The sequence below is a fragment of the Liolophura sinensis genome, chromosome 8 (genome assembly GCF_032854445.1).
Source record: "Liolophura sinensis isolate JHLJ2023 chromosome 8, CUHK_Ljap_v2, whole genome shotgun sequence".
NCBI lineage: Eukaryota > Metazoa > Mollusca > Polyplacophora > Chitonida > Chitonidae > Liolophura > Liolophura sinensis.
This window is the reverse complement of record NC_088302.1, coordinates 19,510,949-19,527,085: the sequence shown is the minus strand read 5'-3', so window position 1 is coordinate 19,527,085 and position 16,137 is coordinate 19,510,949. Positions and strand designations below refer to the sequence as shown.

Here is a 16,137-nt window from a genome sequence, read left to right as displayed (position 1 = left end):
GTTTTCGGTGAAAAGTTACATAATACGTGTTTATGAATGTTCTGTTCAAGCAAAATACCTTAGTAAACGAGTACAAATTTTTACTGGTCAAAGTGAAGGGTGTAATATTCTTCATAAAATGTAATATCATGTAATATTCATAGTTTGCATGGAGGTAGGGTGTTGACTAATGGCATTTCCAGTGAAATAAAAACTACTTCAGCAATGCCTGGTGTCCCCGATTGCCCACAACTGATTAACCTACTGGATTATGTTTATTAGTCATTTGTAACAGATTTGTAAGCTCTTTCAGCAGAGGTAGCGAACAGGGGGCCAATTTAACAAAACTTTGTAAGTCAAACTTCTCGAAACAGACGTTGCCCGGGCTATAGTGCCATAAGGCGACATCATTTACGAAAAAAGTTATGAGGGGAGTACCATACAACTTACCCAGCTGGTTATTCTCTCATTATGGTTGATGTAGAACACCCTCCCATTAGGTGCCACAGACATGGCCCAGCCTGCTGGCAGTGGTTCATCACCTCCATTCTCGTTCCCCTCCTGCACCGAGGTTGTGCTCCGCTGTAAACGAGGCTGAAGCAAACAACAACAACGCTTACAATCCATAACAACAACAACGTTTTCTAAATCCACATCTACAACAACAGCAATGCTTACAATTCATATAAACAACAGCAAATTTGTAATTAAGTGGGCTAGAAAGTGTACACTCATCATTCTGATTCAACAGGTATAGATTCTGTCGGTTATATTAAATATTTATGAACTGACAGCAACTACAAAAGAGTTTTGATGCAAGGTATAAACTGTTGAACAAGGCCTTTTGCTCTATGATGACACAGTTATTTACCTTAGAAATAAACTGAATGCAGAACATCCATGTACACTGCAGGCAATACATAATACAGCACATTCTCTTTGATTGTCTTTCATCTTTCAGAAAAAAATTCTTTTTGCTATGGAAACTGATTTTAGTCCTTGAATAAAAATAAACTTGTGACAGTCAAAAATTTGTTATTGTCTAGAAACACGCACCAGTAAAAACTTTTTAAATCAACGTATGGTTAGATCTGAAATCAGCCACTCATATTGCAGAACTGCTTTATTCAACTCAAATAAATCAGAATGCAACTGCGAACAAGAGATATCTTTTATGTGTTATCAAAAATTTTTCGGATATGACATGTTACCAGGAGAGTTCAATAGACTTATATATGTAATCTTGCTTTACAGTGCTCATAAGTTTAGGGAAATATCGGTAATGAAGCTGCTACATATACAGTTAACGCGCACAAAACACCATATGCTTTGCTCTGGAGCGCCTGCACAGCCCAAAATAAGCGCCTCTATTCTCTTGTTTGAAAAACCACCATAATTTCCATTCATTTTATAAGAGTACTACTTTTCTAGCCTTTGAGTTTCAAAAACCAGGCTTAATGTGACACTTGGTGCTTAAAGCATAGGAAGCAAAAGCAAACACAAGACTATAAATACTGTAGAATTCAAAGAACAGAATACACTGTAACTAAACTGTGCCATGCATAGAACTACTGGTATGAAGAGGTGGATATTTATGACAGAGCATCATCACTGAGCGCAGAAATAAGTCTGCTCCTGTTCCATTTCTCCTGCCCATTCCGAAAAAAAAAAAAGCAAAAAATACCAGCCAATTATTCAGATATATACATTATACACAACACATTAGCATCACTGACTGGCTGATTTAAGAAAAAGGTGCGCCCAGGGTAAGCTGAATTTTAGGTACTGCAAATCTGTTCAAGCGGGACCCAAGCTGGTAGCTTTAACCCAGAAAATCTTATCTCCCCTGACAGATAACTGATTCTGTATTTGGCGTGTTTTGAGTAAAATTCCAGGTGCTACAATGTTCTCTTACGGATGTCTCTGATTGGACATAAGACAAACATTTTAGAGGTACCATACCGATTTTTGGGGCAAAAAATTGATCAGCACAAATCCAAAAATATTTACTATTATTTTAGAATAGCCCAAATAACCTTTCACAAAATATCAGCCTCATCTGCGCAGGTGTTACCTGGTTTCTGTTCAATATCAGTAATAAAGTTCCTAAAATTTATTAAGTAAGTCATAAGGTAACTCCTTTTCAAACTTCTGACACATTTTAAACATTTTAACACTATGAATAGTACAGGTATAATTCTGATATTTACTGAAAGGCAATAATTTGGCTATTCTTGTTATACCAGTATGCAGAAAATTTGATCTGATTAGCAAATATGGATATTTTGCCCCAAATCTCCAATACAGCCTCATTATTTGAGGTGCAACAATTCACATGGGTAGAGGTGTCAAACTGTGGTGCTCTACTGCCCCATCTAGCCAGTGAATTGACACCGGCATGTGTATACATGAGGTGACGGGGTATTTGCTCCAGTATTACAAGAGCTTATGAATAAATATGTATACACATGCCAGGTAGTCAAGTGTACATAAGGGGGCAGCCAAGGAATAAAATGTGGTCAGATATATGGAATTACACAAGAGATCAAACAGTACTGAATAAAACTTCATTTGGTTTTTAAAAATCACTCTCAATACAAACGCCAGAAAAAGGCAATCATAAAAACATACAGTGTGATGTCCATGTTTTTTTTCTTTTCAGTATCTACCATTATGAGTACACCTTCACATACAAATTTAGCCTTGTACATGTACGTATAGATAGCTTTTGCTGGTTTTGGCTGCAATATGAAGTTAGTTTTTCAGGTATCTGACAAAGAATGCTGATCACTCAAGGTTTTATCCAGTTTCCTGCACTCGGAAAAATGACTGCCTTCATACACAAGAATCTTCATTTCTTCTTCTTTTAAACATTGACAGATACTTTTATGCTAAGTTACAGACTTTCTAATACAACGTTCATTGCTTAACATTCTTTGAGATATTTGACTGTTGCCTCAATTCAGGAGGTTTTTCTTCAGTTCATGAGAGAAATATTTATTGTATTAATGAAACACTGAAAACAGCATTTAACTTTCATAAAAATAAATAATTTATTTTACTAGTATTTTACATTGTACTTCAGAATATTTCACTTATACAACGGCGACCAGCTTTATAACCAGAGGAAACTGGGCAGAGCCTGAGGGAACCCACAACCATCTACTGGTTACTGACAGACCTTCTTTGGCAACCACAATGATGAGTGGTTCCTGGGTCATTACGTAGTGCTGGCGTGCTAACCACCTTGGTCATGGAAGGCCTCCATGAACAATCTACCAAGCCATGAGGTATGTAAGACACCTTTGACGGTTTTTTGGCCACTTTTATTACATGTAGTTACTATGTGTAGTTGTGCCACAGATGCTTTGTGATGAATAAGCTAAAGCAGAGGCTTTTTCATTCAGTACATGCACATACACTGCATATTTTAAAGATGCCCTTTCTAGAGGATGACAGACAAAAAGGGGAGACAACTGTATTGTTATGAAAGGGAAGGGAGGTTATTGTGTAACTAGGGGTCAAACAAACAGTTGTGGGGCGTGGTCTTAAGACTTACTGGGGGAGGTCGTGGAGGTGGCTGCCGTCTCTGTCAGGTGGAGAGAGAGAGAGAGAGAGTGAAAGATAGTTACATGTACACGCAGATAAAATTTACCCCCAGCTCTTCACATACAGTAGATTTTTATCCTAAATTTTACATGCACATAAAAACTGAGACTTCAGTCCAGGGACCTGCTTCACAAACTTCTCACAGCTGAGGTGATAAATCTACTTTTTCACTTACTTCCAGGTTTGATATTTTGGGATGTTCATGGGATGATGAAAAATAATTTCTTTATTCTCTTAATCCTGTAAGTTTTGAAATTCTAATGTACACAAAGCATGACATAATCATGTAACTTTTTCTTAATCAGAATGAATGTTGGTGTTTGTTCCCAAACCAGGGATTCATCTCTTTGAATGGCATTAATGATGCTTAAATAGAAATACATATATAAGGATATGACTGGGGAACACATGAAATGAGATGTTTTAAAGGATATTAAAATAGCACAATAATTAATTAATATACCTTTACTTATCAAAAAGTAAAGTTAGCCATTTCAATCATTCAATCTGTCTTGCATTCCAAACATGACTGTCTATACTTAAACTTAAATCAAAGATCACTGCCTTGTGCCAAGGCTAAGTATTTAATTTACTTACGCAAGTATTACTTGTTTAAGTCTAGACAAAATAATGCTTTTAAAAGTGCAATAAAAACACTTTATGTCAGAATGTTAATACTATTTATAGACTTGTACACAAATCATACTGTATTTATTTAATTATCTGATTGGTGTTTTATGCCATACTCAAGATTATTCAAATCATAGTTTAAGCTGTGTACTGCTATGAAAATCTACTGTACATAATGAATGTCTACGGCTTGCGAGTTTGACGAAAAAGGCCCCTAGGACTGCAAAGTCAAGTTACAAAGGCTGGTGGCAAATTTCCCCAGTCGCATGCATTCAACAGTTCATTACACATGTAGCTGCTTCTGATGGACTCAAGACCTTAGGTTATTGACAAGGATATTTTATCCAACATAAAAGTCAAATTCAAAATATCTTGACAGAAACAGAGTGTGACATGATACATTTAATTTTAATAGTCCCATGTAAATGTCCCTTCCTGATTCTCTCTTAAAAAAGTCTGCTTTTAATAGCCCTTTATTCACACTAACACTAAACGCAAATTAGCTGAGCAACTGAAACCAGTAATTCATGAAACTACACATGAAACAGAGAGAGATTAATGCAAAAGCTAAACTTATGATAATTCAAAAACTCAAGAACAAAAATGACATTAGAAATCTACCTAAAAATAAGTAAGTCAAAGGCGTTGCTGACAGTTTGAAATGGTCATACCAAAATACTTTTCTACAGTAACTATGGCAACATGCACACATCTGTGGAATACATCAAAACAGCCAACATTCAGTGATTAAAATACTACAACTTTCGTTTGAGTCTAAATATAGGTGGGGATTTGGCAGGGGGTTTAGCGCAGGACATGATCCTTCTTAAGACTACTCCACATTCGAAACTAGCATGCATCATGTTTTCGTGCCACTTACACAAAAAGATGAACGTTTGTTCATACATATAGATACCACTTTACATAGTCATGCAGAACTAAATGAGATGGCACGCAGTAAAAAAAAACTGACTGAATGCCTGTCATCAAAAATATCATAGAGGGGACTGCTGTTTCCCTTTCTTATTTGTTACCATCTACATGTATATCTGTTACAAAATACTGTCTCAAAAAGAAGCTTGTGAGAGTATTTGGACTAAGGAGCTTTTATCCAAGATTTCTAATCCTACATGTCTTGCACACAATGTAGTGTAATACTAGTCACTTGTAAAATGGCCCCTTGTGACATGCACACTTCAGACCATAAACAATACACTATAGAATAGGACCCATTTTTCATGAAATGCCAAAGTAAGTAATTTTTCTTCAAAATCAAAGCAAATGTGCTTCTTTGTTTACCATGACAATGTCTCTGAAGTAAAAATTCACAACAAGAATGCATATTTTATGGAATTTCACTACTGCATGCCATGGACACCTAAAAAATCAGCCACACCCAGTTACATGCTATTTAGACAAACTTCTGTTCCAGGTGACACGGTGTTTTTTTTTTTCTTGTGCACAACTCACCTGTGAGGGTGGGGGTGTCTGAGAGCGCTCTGTGGGGGACTCCGAGGCTCGTGACATCCCGTCCGCCTCCACCTCGCTATGGATGCTTATTGTGTCTTCCTGACTGATATGGCGCCGCTGACGGTACATCTGGGCCGCTTCCAGACTGCGTTGTCTCTGAATGTCCGTCACAGACTGGCCTGACACGCTGAAACACACATTTGGGGAAAAATGTAATCAGGTTGGTTCATGGGGAGAATCAAAATGTGTAATTTATTTAAGTAATTTATAAATTATTTATTTCATTTTTACTTGTAATGCTGCATGCAAAAAATTTTCAGTTATGTGATAACAGTCAGGTATATGGATGGAGTGATCGGTATGAATTACTGCCCTTCGCAAGGTCCACGATAAACCTTATGACTTCATTTATTTTATTTGATAGGTGCTTTATGCCAAACTCAAGAATATTTCACTTGTCCGACGGCGGTCAGCATTACGGTGATAGGAAATCGTGCAGAGCTCAGTGGAAACCCATGACCATCTGCGGGTTGCTGGCAGACATTGAATTCACCACCACTGCTTTGGTGAGAGGCTCCTGGGGCATGTGCCCCGCTCACAAGCTAATCACCCCTGTCATGGAGGTCACTTTCTGACAGACGAAAAGATGCGTAAATAATGGTCAAAGTAAAGATATTGACTGAATTTTTGCTGTGAACATTGTGAATAGTCTTTAAAGGCAGAGTGAACTCAAAATACATGAATAAGAAATCTTCAAGGGACAAAATCTTGATAAAAATTTAAATAAAATCTTTTGAATTCATTTTCTAGAAAGTAATCTGGATAGAATTAAAAGGTCCATTGAAGTCACAGGTGTTTTTCAAACAAAAATACAGGTATCTATGATATGATATATTTTTGTGGACTGAAGTTTTAAGCCATGGTCAAGAATATTTCAGTTATAAATGTGAGCAGGAACAGGACTTGCATGTATGAATGCAGATATATTTAACAGAACACATGAAATTCAGTTCACAGGCAAAGGTAAATAATCACAAAAGCTCCAGCTATGCCATCAGACCTCATGGATACTGTAGAAAATTTCACGTACACCACGGCATTATGGTGGGAGTTGCATGGTGCATGGTTAATTTGGCTGTATATTTATGTGCAAATAAATCAAAGATTTTACAATTCTAGTGATGTTTTAAAAGCACTTTCAAATTTACAAGTTCTCCGTGGTGCTGATTTCACGCTAACCACACTACAGTGTATACATCTTAGTACTTAGCACAGCTATTGTATTAAAGTTACCCTGAAAAGTTTTTAAGATCCTCATGCAGAAAACTAGGCAACTTTAACCAAGCCGGTATAAAATTCAACAGCAGAGTAACTAATGATCACTGATATAAGTTTTGTCGTGTTGGGTCTAAAAAAAGTAGTTTTTTTTTCCATCTTCACAATAATCAGCTCAAGAATTTATCTCTGGCACATGGTTAAAAGGCATTAGCAAAATAAAGGCTGTTTTAACATGTGGCTGAAAGGCTTAAGCAAGATAAGTTGCACTTTTTGGACTGTGATAAAGGATCCTTGCTAAGCACACATGTACATATACAACCATAGTGACTAGTTTATAACATACATGTATCTATGTTATTCAGTACCGATTTGGCTGTGACAAGTATTTAACGGATTCAGCCGAACCAACTCAATGCCATAATAGCATGTTATAAAACAACAACAGGACTAGCTCTGCAGTTTTAAGATCAATTCAAAAGTTTTTGAATATGTTGGGATATATTTTTATCTCGAAAGATTACACATCTGACATATCTTCTTTGACAAACAACTCGACTATACAGCAGTATTCTTTTGTCAAAGCACTGACGTTCCCTAAAGAAACTCATTGAAATGTAACCTGAAAACATGGGGCGTATTAATAATGAAGTCAAGTCATCACCACGTAAATGTAACAAAGCTTTCACAAGCTACTGATCCACATGCCGGAGGCCAGTTTCATGAAGCTTACTTAGTGTTAAGTTGCCCTTAGCTAAGTGCACTTTTACATACGTTGTTATGGTAGTTAAGGGTTTACTTAGTTAAGTGAGCTACATGAAACTGGCCCTGGGATCATTATCAAGTGACTAACCACTTTATTTCAAAAAAAGATAAATGGTGTGCAGTGGAATGTTTATATATGTACAGGAGCCAATCATTGGCAGTGTTTATCTGTAACCACCTCATTACATCACAATTTAATACAATTAGATCGTAATAAACGGTTATTGAAAAAATTGAAAAAATATAAATGTTGTATAGTCGAATGTTTATATATACAGGGGCCAATCATTGGCAGTGTTTATCTTTAACCATGTCATTACATCACAATACAATTAGATCGCAACGAACCGTTGTGGAAAAGTTACATATACATGAAGCCTAGAATAACTTCACAATACAGTGTATTGTGGAACAATGTCATGCAGTATACAATGTATCTTACATATGTACCAAATTAAACAGAGTGTTTGTTTACAAGTGCAAATATCCCATAAAACAATATATAACCATATTACACACCCTTTATAGAGTAATTTGCAGTGATCGTGAGATCATGTTATAATTATGACTAATAAATTGTAGTTGTCAAATGTAAAATCATATGGAAAAAGATACGTCTGAAATGGAGTTGAAAAGATGAAATCTTTGTGATAACCATATCCCATATACTGTTGATGTGAATGCCACCATCTGTGTTAAGTATAGGGTTGTATTTCTTAATAATAAAACGTTTCTTTGATTTTCCTCTTCTTCCAGTGTGGTTCTGTAGATGATATTTTAATATTATCCCACAAAAAGGTTTTGTTACAGCACCAGCTGTGTTCAGGTAATGCAGATTTAGTGATTTCCCCTGTCTTCTTGTGTTCATTGATTCTGTGATAAAGAGGTCTCCCACACTCGCATTCTATGAAGTAAATGTTTTTTTTTTTTTACTGTTGTGAGGTTCAATATCTTTGACATTTGTCAAAATATGACTGTTTTCCCTGTAACAGAATTGAGGATTAAAATTAAAAATGTCTTGGAGAAACATCAGCCAGTTTGACCACAACAGAAATATACGAAAGGAAAGAAATGGAGTTAAAGAACCGAACGACAATACTGTCATTTTTTCTACGGACAAGGGCAATGCCAGTTATTTTGAACAAGAAGGACTATGAGGAGAAAGTACAAGACCTTTTATTGGACAGCTGCCATGTAAAACTCAAGAAAGACCTGACAATAGTTATTAATATGAAAACCTTAACAATTAATTACAAGTTACATAAGGAAATACTGACTGCAGACAAACTTCGTCCAGAACTCAGTGAACAACATCTTACTAGTCTGAAGTTATATGGTCTCCCGAAAATTCTTAATGAGAATGTTCCTCTAGGTCCTTTTGTTTCATTTATAGGGCCCCCATCATACAACCTAGTTCAGTATTTAGCATCCATTCTTCGACTGTTGCAGGATCATCATCATCTTTTGTGAAGAGCTCTACATACTTTGTAAGTAAATTAAAAGTAATCAGCCTTAAGAAGGATGATGTACTTGTAAGTTTTGATGTGAAATCTTTGTTCACCAACTTTTTGGTAACATTTCCACAACGGTTTATGACATTCTAATTGTACTGGCATGCAATGAGATGGTTACGGGTAAACACTACCAATGATTGGCTCATGTATGTATAAACATTCCACCATATGCCATTAATATTTTTTTAAATAAAGTGGTTAGTCACTAGATAATGATCTTGGCATGTGGATCAAAAGGTTGTGAAACCTTTGTTACATGTCTTGACTTCATTATTATTATTGAACCCTCGTACAATTATGAGTCTTAAGCAGTATATGGTGAATATTGTCATACTGAGTAAAAAAAGATCACTGTTTGGTTCACTTGTGACAAAGATATTACTTTTAAGGTCAGTGTACTTTGCTGTGAGCTTTGTGAAGCTTCACATGTTGAAGATCAAATTTACACCTGAACAAAAACAGGCTTGAGGGTAACAAAAAAAAGCAACATTTCCCAACTGGTGATATGCTGCATGGCTTACACATCTGTCACCATTTGGTGCTGGCCGTGTTTTAATCCAACCATGCGCTAGCCTTAAGTTTGTTTACAAAAAACCTCTGAATCAAATGGCTACAAAGAGTACTTACTCGGCCATTTTTCGCTTTCTTTTCTATTGAATGTGCACATACATTCACTCTACTGACTTCACCTTTCATGAATGAAAATAACACCTTGGTAGACCTTGCCCGTCGATCACAGCAGTTTTCTGGGTCTTGACCCATAAGATCCAAGTTTGACTCAAAGCCTGTCTGCTGTAATTCTTCAACCTTTTCGTATGTTTGCAAGGTGTTTATTCAAGCATATTCTGCAGGCATTATTTTGAGTAGACTGATAAAATTATACTTTTTGTGAAGTTTTGGCCACCCCAACCAATGTAGTTTTGTCTCCAAACTCCATTGAAAATGTGCATAAAATGCACTGAAAGTTGCTCTTTAATATGCAAAAAAGGTTGAGGAATTCCGGGTACTACGTTGAAAGGTACATGAATAGTGTTAGACAGGGGATAGAAATGCTGCGATAATACATGCTACAACACAAGTCTAGTCATGCACACAAAACATAATCAGTTCATACAAGGGAGATATCCAATCATGAACCCATTCTCAAGTTTCAGGAACATAATGAAATGTGCTCTGCAACAATAATGGCTCATGGAATGGCGACAATATAGGTGCTTCCATTCAGAGGAACACTGAACAAAGACATTTGCCTTGAAACAAGGAAATACACGCTTATAAGGGACGATCAATGATTGGCTGAAAATGCCCTGGATGAAATACGTGGGCCACAACACCACTGGCTGTCGAAAAAGTAGGTTTCTGAAGATTTTCAAACTTACAGCATAAGGCAAAGGGTGATTACGAAGCCTATAGAAAATATCACCCTTACTGGCAGGACGATACAACCACATTACCCTGACACTATCACACGATTTAAACCACAGTAACAGTTTCACTCCAAGATTCTACAACATGACAAAATCAAATGTCTTTCTTAAACAGTGGGCAGTTAATGGATGCAGACTTAACAAGACGCCTGTCTTTTAATTGCTTCGAGAAACCACAGGTTTGTTTGATTCAACCATGACCAGGATATTTCAAGAATCACTCGCCTCAACTTTCCTGGAGAACTTGATGGTAGCAGGTTGTTAAACCTGCTCACAGGGCCATTGTGGTTAACTTCCACTACAGATCACTTGCTGTCCACCTATGTGGCACAGACATTGTGGTTATCTTCCACTAGAGATCACCTGCCGTCCACCTATGTGGCACAGACATTGTGGTTATCTTCCACTAGAGATCACCTGCTGTCCACCTATGTGGCACAGACATTGTGGTTATCTTCCACTAGAGATCACCTGCTGTCCACCTATATGGCATAGATGTGGTTATCTTCCACTAGAGATCACTTGCCGTCCACCTATATGGCATAGATGTGGTTATCTTCCACTAGAGATCACTTGCCGTCCACCTATATGGCAGAGACATTGTGGTTATCTTCCACTAGAGATCACCTGCTGTCCACCTATATGGCAGAGACATAGTGGTTATCTTCCACTAGAGATCACCTGCCGTCCACCTATATGGCACAGACATTGTAGTTATCTTCCACTAGAGATCACCTGCTGTTCACCTGTATGGCATAGACATTGTGGTTATTTACACTACAGATCACTTGCCGTCCACCTCTGTGGCACAGACATTGTGGTTATCTTCCACTAGAGATCACTTGCCGTCCACCTATATAGCACAGACATTGAGCTGATGTTGCTAAAGAAAATCCGTGTGCCCCACCTAGGAAAGTCCACAAGCTATGTGTACACATACTTGCTATAGCTGGTGACTTAATAGCCTGCTATGAAATGTTCTTCAGTATGATGTTAAACACCTGTCATTCAAAAGTCTTAAAATCAGTAGTAGTTTTTGTGATTGCGAATAAGCGTTTGTATGTTACTAATGCTATTCCAGATGCACATCAGGGGAGGTCACCGAGGTTTACAAAAGACACCAAGAAATGGTCTTCAGCGCCCAACTTGACACCTTTCAAGCATCAAACTGACGTGCAACAATGACATGTCTGATCACAATGTGTACATCACAGAGAGCACTGGGGAGAACACACGGTAGTACCTGGTGGGGCGGGTCCATGTACTGGTTCTGGTGGTATGATCTAGGAAATAAGTTCTGCCGTTAGCATCGAGCCTTTCCTCCCACCCCGCAGGCAAACTGCTGGTAGAAGGACTACTTGACTGACTAGAGCTGCAACAGCATAAAACAGCATTCATTGTAAACCACAGCTGCTTTCCTTCTAGAAACAAATGGGCACACCTTCATCCCAGTCTTTACCACTGCCACCAATAGTAAATTTTGTACAGAAATCTTAACAACACTGAGATGACTGGGGTCACGGTGATGAGGCAGGAAGTAATGTTAGAAAACACAAACAATCTGTCCCAACCTTTGTCTCTAGCCTTACTCTAGAAGTAGTAAATGCATTCCCTATATCTAAAGTGTGTACAACACGATTCTAACCAACACTTAAACAATTTAATGGATGAATGCTGATTAAATAGTTGACAGAACCGCGGGATAACCCAAGTGATAAGGCTAATCCTAAACAAGCTTACGTGTGTCTCACAGGCTCCCAAGGTCAAGTTGGTCTATTGGTGGCAGTGATGTAAAGCGAAAGGAAGAGAGAGACCCATGCGCTATAAGGGTATGCCAGTCTTCAAGTTCATTACCACAGGGTAAAATATACAATACAAACTTAGTGTTGATAGAACCGGCCCTGATAGCACAGATCCAGATTCAATCCCGAGTCAGGTCACAACTAAGACCGCTTGGTGTTCAGCATTAAGGGGATAGTGCAATGACTGGTTGACCCGTATCAGTGTAATGACTTGGGTGGGGCAGCTTACTTGCCTTTGGTAAGTTGTCTCAGTAAAGCAGCACTAAAAAAAAGAGCAGTGGAAATCTGTCCTGCAACAAGGAGCCACATTAGCAACTTCTTTGTCATCATATGACTGAAAAATTGTTAAGTATGACGTTAAACCTGAAGCGCTCACTCACTCTAATTGATAGAGCATCACAAAAGAACAGATTTTCTGACAATCTATAAAGAGAAGTGTAATTGTTAAATTGCAAACAACCTATAAAAGAAACACAGCAAAAATTCAACAGGGAAAAACACCAAAAATTTAATGTGGATAAAGGGAAGCAAGGCAAAAACCTAACACAGAAAAAATTCAACAAGGAAAAACACCAAAAATCCAATGTGGAAACACAATAAAATGTGACACAGAAACAGTCAACATGGCAAAAATCTTACAGGGAAACACAACGAAACTCCAACAGTGAAACACAGCAAAAATCCAAATGCTAAACAGGGCAAAAGCCAAAACGGAAAAAAACGAACACACACAAAAATCCAACACAGCAATCAAGGCCACATACACACACACACAAAACACAAATACATGACATCTTCCACTGATAAAACAGGCAAAGATAAAAAGAACAGACAAAGCTAGGCAAACCATCCACACACGCACAATGGCCTGACAACCCAGATGAGCTGTGAATGTTTATTATTATTCATTACTTATTTCATTGGAGTGTAACATAAGGGAACACTACTTCTAAATTGTTGTGGCAGCTGCTCTAGTTTAAATACTGAAAAAGTAACAAATCTTCAACGTCAACTGAATTGATTTATATGTAAATGTAAATCAACTCTAATTTGTGACTTAAAGATGAAAAAACTACATGATAAATTATTATTCAGCAATGTAAAGGTCTGAACACATTTATTTATTAGGTTATTATTTATGCATATATGGCATTTATTTATGCCATATTTAAAATAGCTACTTAGGTTTTTTAACACTATAGCACGTGGAAGGTTAATGGGTGGAGGAGACCATCGTGCCATGTGTAAACACTGACCTTCGGGAAATTTGTGACGAACTTTTTGCTTCACAATGTACAGATATGCATGCATTATTGGCGTAAGACTTAAGTGGTCTTGAAATTGTGCATTTGACTGTACAAATGGCAACATGGAATACTTTTTTGTCAACGTGATCCACAAACAGCGAGAGTGAGGGAACCCAAAAATTCTCTCCCGAAGGCTGGGATTGAACCAGAATCTCATGTGTCTTAGTGACTGATACGCAAGCAGCTTTACCACATGACCTGCTCTTCAAGGGAGCTATGCAGAAATCTAACCTTTATATACAATATGGTTGTTGTGGCAAATAAACCAAGTACTGTATCTGAAAACAGGGTTAATACAAATATTCTGACAAAAAAACTTTCACCAGTTTTTTTTTCATAACCAAATCTAAAACAATTTCGCTTAAAGCCACAGCCTTGTCATTGTGAGCACCGAACTAGTTGTGGTTACAGTAAAACACTACACATTGTGTAGTACATACAACTTACATTTAAATGTTCACAGGTGCCTCCGTGCTGGTCGCTGTCGTATAAGTGAAATATTCTTGAGTACGACGTCAAACACCAATGAAATAAATAAATAAATAAATGTTCACATACTAATTCCTAGTAAGCACACATATTCATCATAGTTTTCATATTGACCCATCTGAATGGTGTTTGATGCCATACTCAAGTTATCTATTTATTTATACGATTGGTGTTTTACGCCATACTCAAAAATAATTCGCACATACAATGACGGCCAGCATTACGGTGGGCGGAAAATGGGGAAAACCCACCACCATCCACAAGTTGCTACATACGGCTGGAGAAGAAGCCAGTATGAGCTAGACTCACAACGACCTCATTGGTGACAGGCTGCTTGGTCACTGCGCAGTGCTGGTGTGCTTACCCCCTTGGCCACAGAGGCTTCGACACTATACTCAAGAATTTTTCACCCACATAACTGTAGTCGGGTTTATGATCAGTATGAGAGCAATTGTACTGTGTGGGTGGAAACTTGTTACTGGATTACCTACCTTTCTTGCCTTGGTCGATGCCATTGGGTGGTTCTAGTAGCGTGGTCAATGAAGTACACCCTGCCGTTCGCATCGATCCTCTCCTCCCACCCTGCGGGTAAGGGCTCTGTGCTCTCCTGCTGGGTGGGTCCCGAGGCACCCGATTCATTTAGAGAATTCTGCATATCCACCATCTCCCAGCCAGGCTAAGTAAACAGACACAAAGATTTTGTAATGCATACATATCACACAAAGATAGCAAATATGTCCTGCTTAAAAAGATTACGTCCAAAAGTAAAAGTAAAAGAAGTATTTGCTGCAATGGTATCTTTGTTTAAAATTCTGGTCACTTGAGAGCAAGCCTGGAATCAATGGATAAGTGATCTTCCACCTATTGACATTATTAAAAAAATTACAAGGATATTTATATAGCAGTTTTGTGCTGTACGAAAGACTTGGCCTGTGTCAAAATGCTATTTGGTGCAACACATTGACCTAGCCCTGCTGCTTATTTCCAGTCCTTCTGTAGGATGGTAGCTCAAGAATTTGTGACATCAAAAATAGGAAAATATAAGTACCTTATCTTACACATTACTCTTAGATACTATTTTATCTGAACCCACTTGCACGAAGCCCTCTTAAAGTTAAGAGCACGAAACTACCGTGGCGACTTAACGCCTACAGTGCTGGTTGCCATAGTATACATGCTCTTAAGTTAAGAGGGCTTCGTGCAAGTGGGAACTGGTAAAGATTTTCATTCCTAATAACAGTATTATTGTTAACTGGCATATACACCAACCCTATAAATGAAATAACTCTCTCAGCTTGCTTGGGTATAAAGTTCCTGTATTTTGAGCTTGGACTTTAATCTGTGGCCAATAATATGTTCAGATATACTTTAAAGGGACTTGCCAATTACAAGTTGTGTAACAGTGACAAAACACAAAGAAAAAAAAAACAAAAATAAAGTAATAGACAAAAGTATGCCACGTCCGAAATGCAACTTCCAATGGCATTTTGCCAAACTGAGTAAAAATTGGCCCATTTACACTTACAGAAAATGTTAACGTAATGTTAACTTCGGGTTGTTTCTATTTATACTTTGGAATGTCGCAATGCAATTTTATGGTTGTTGGTCCAATCTGAAGAAATGACACCACTGTACGTAGGGAGAACAAAGTGGTGTTCAGTTGTATAGCAAGGTACATATTCACTCTATGAATGTACCTCTGGTCATGCTAATATATCCATATACCGTACCTCTTCCACAACTGTTGAGACAGATGCGGTGTCCTCTTCTACAACCTCATTATCAGCATCCTCGGCAATGAATGCTAGGTACAGTCGCAAGTGACCTCTTACCCGAGATCTGACACTGCAAACAAAAACCCTACATTCAA

General features: G+C 37.8%; 1 protein-coding gene across 1 annotated transcript in view; it reads right to left on the bottom strand.

Moving 5' to 3' along the window:
* LOC135474039 (E3 ubiquitin-protein ligase NEDD4-like) overlaps positions 1-16,137 on the bottom strand; it is a 45,754-nt gene that overhangs the window by 13,794 nt on the left and 15,823 nt on the right. Inside the window, 6 exon segments of the mRNA XM_064754025.1 lie at positions 430-573; positions 3,539-3,568; positions 5,689-5,875; positions 11,913-12,041; positions 14,759-14,943; positions 15,998-16,112. Coding sequence (XP_064610095.1) covers positions 430-573; positions 3,539-3,568; positions 5,689-5,875; positions 11,913-12,041; positions 14,759-14,943; positions 15,998-16,112 — 790 coding nt within the window.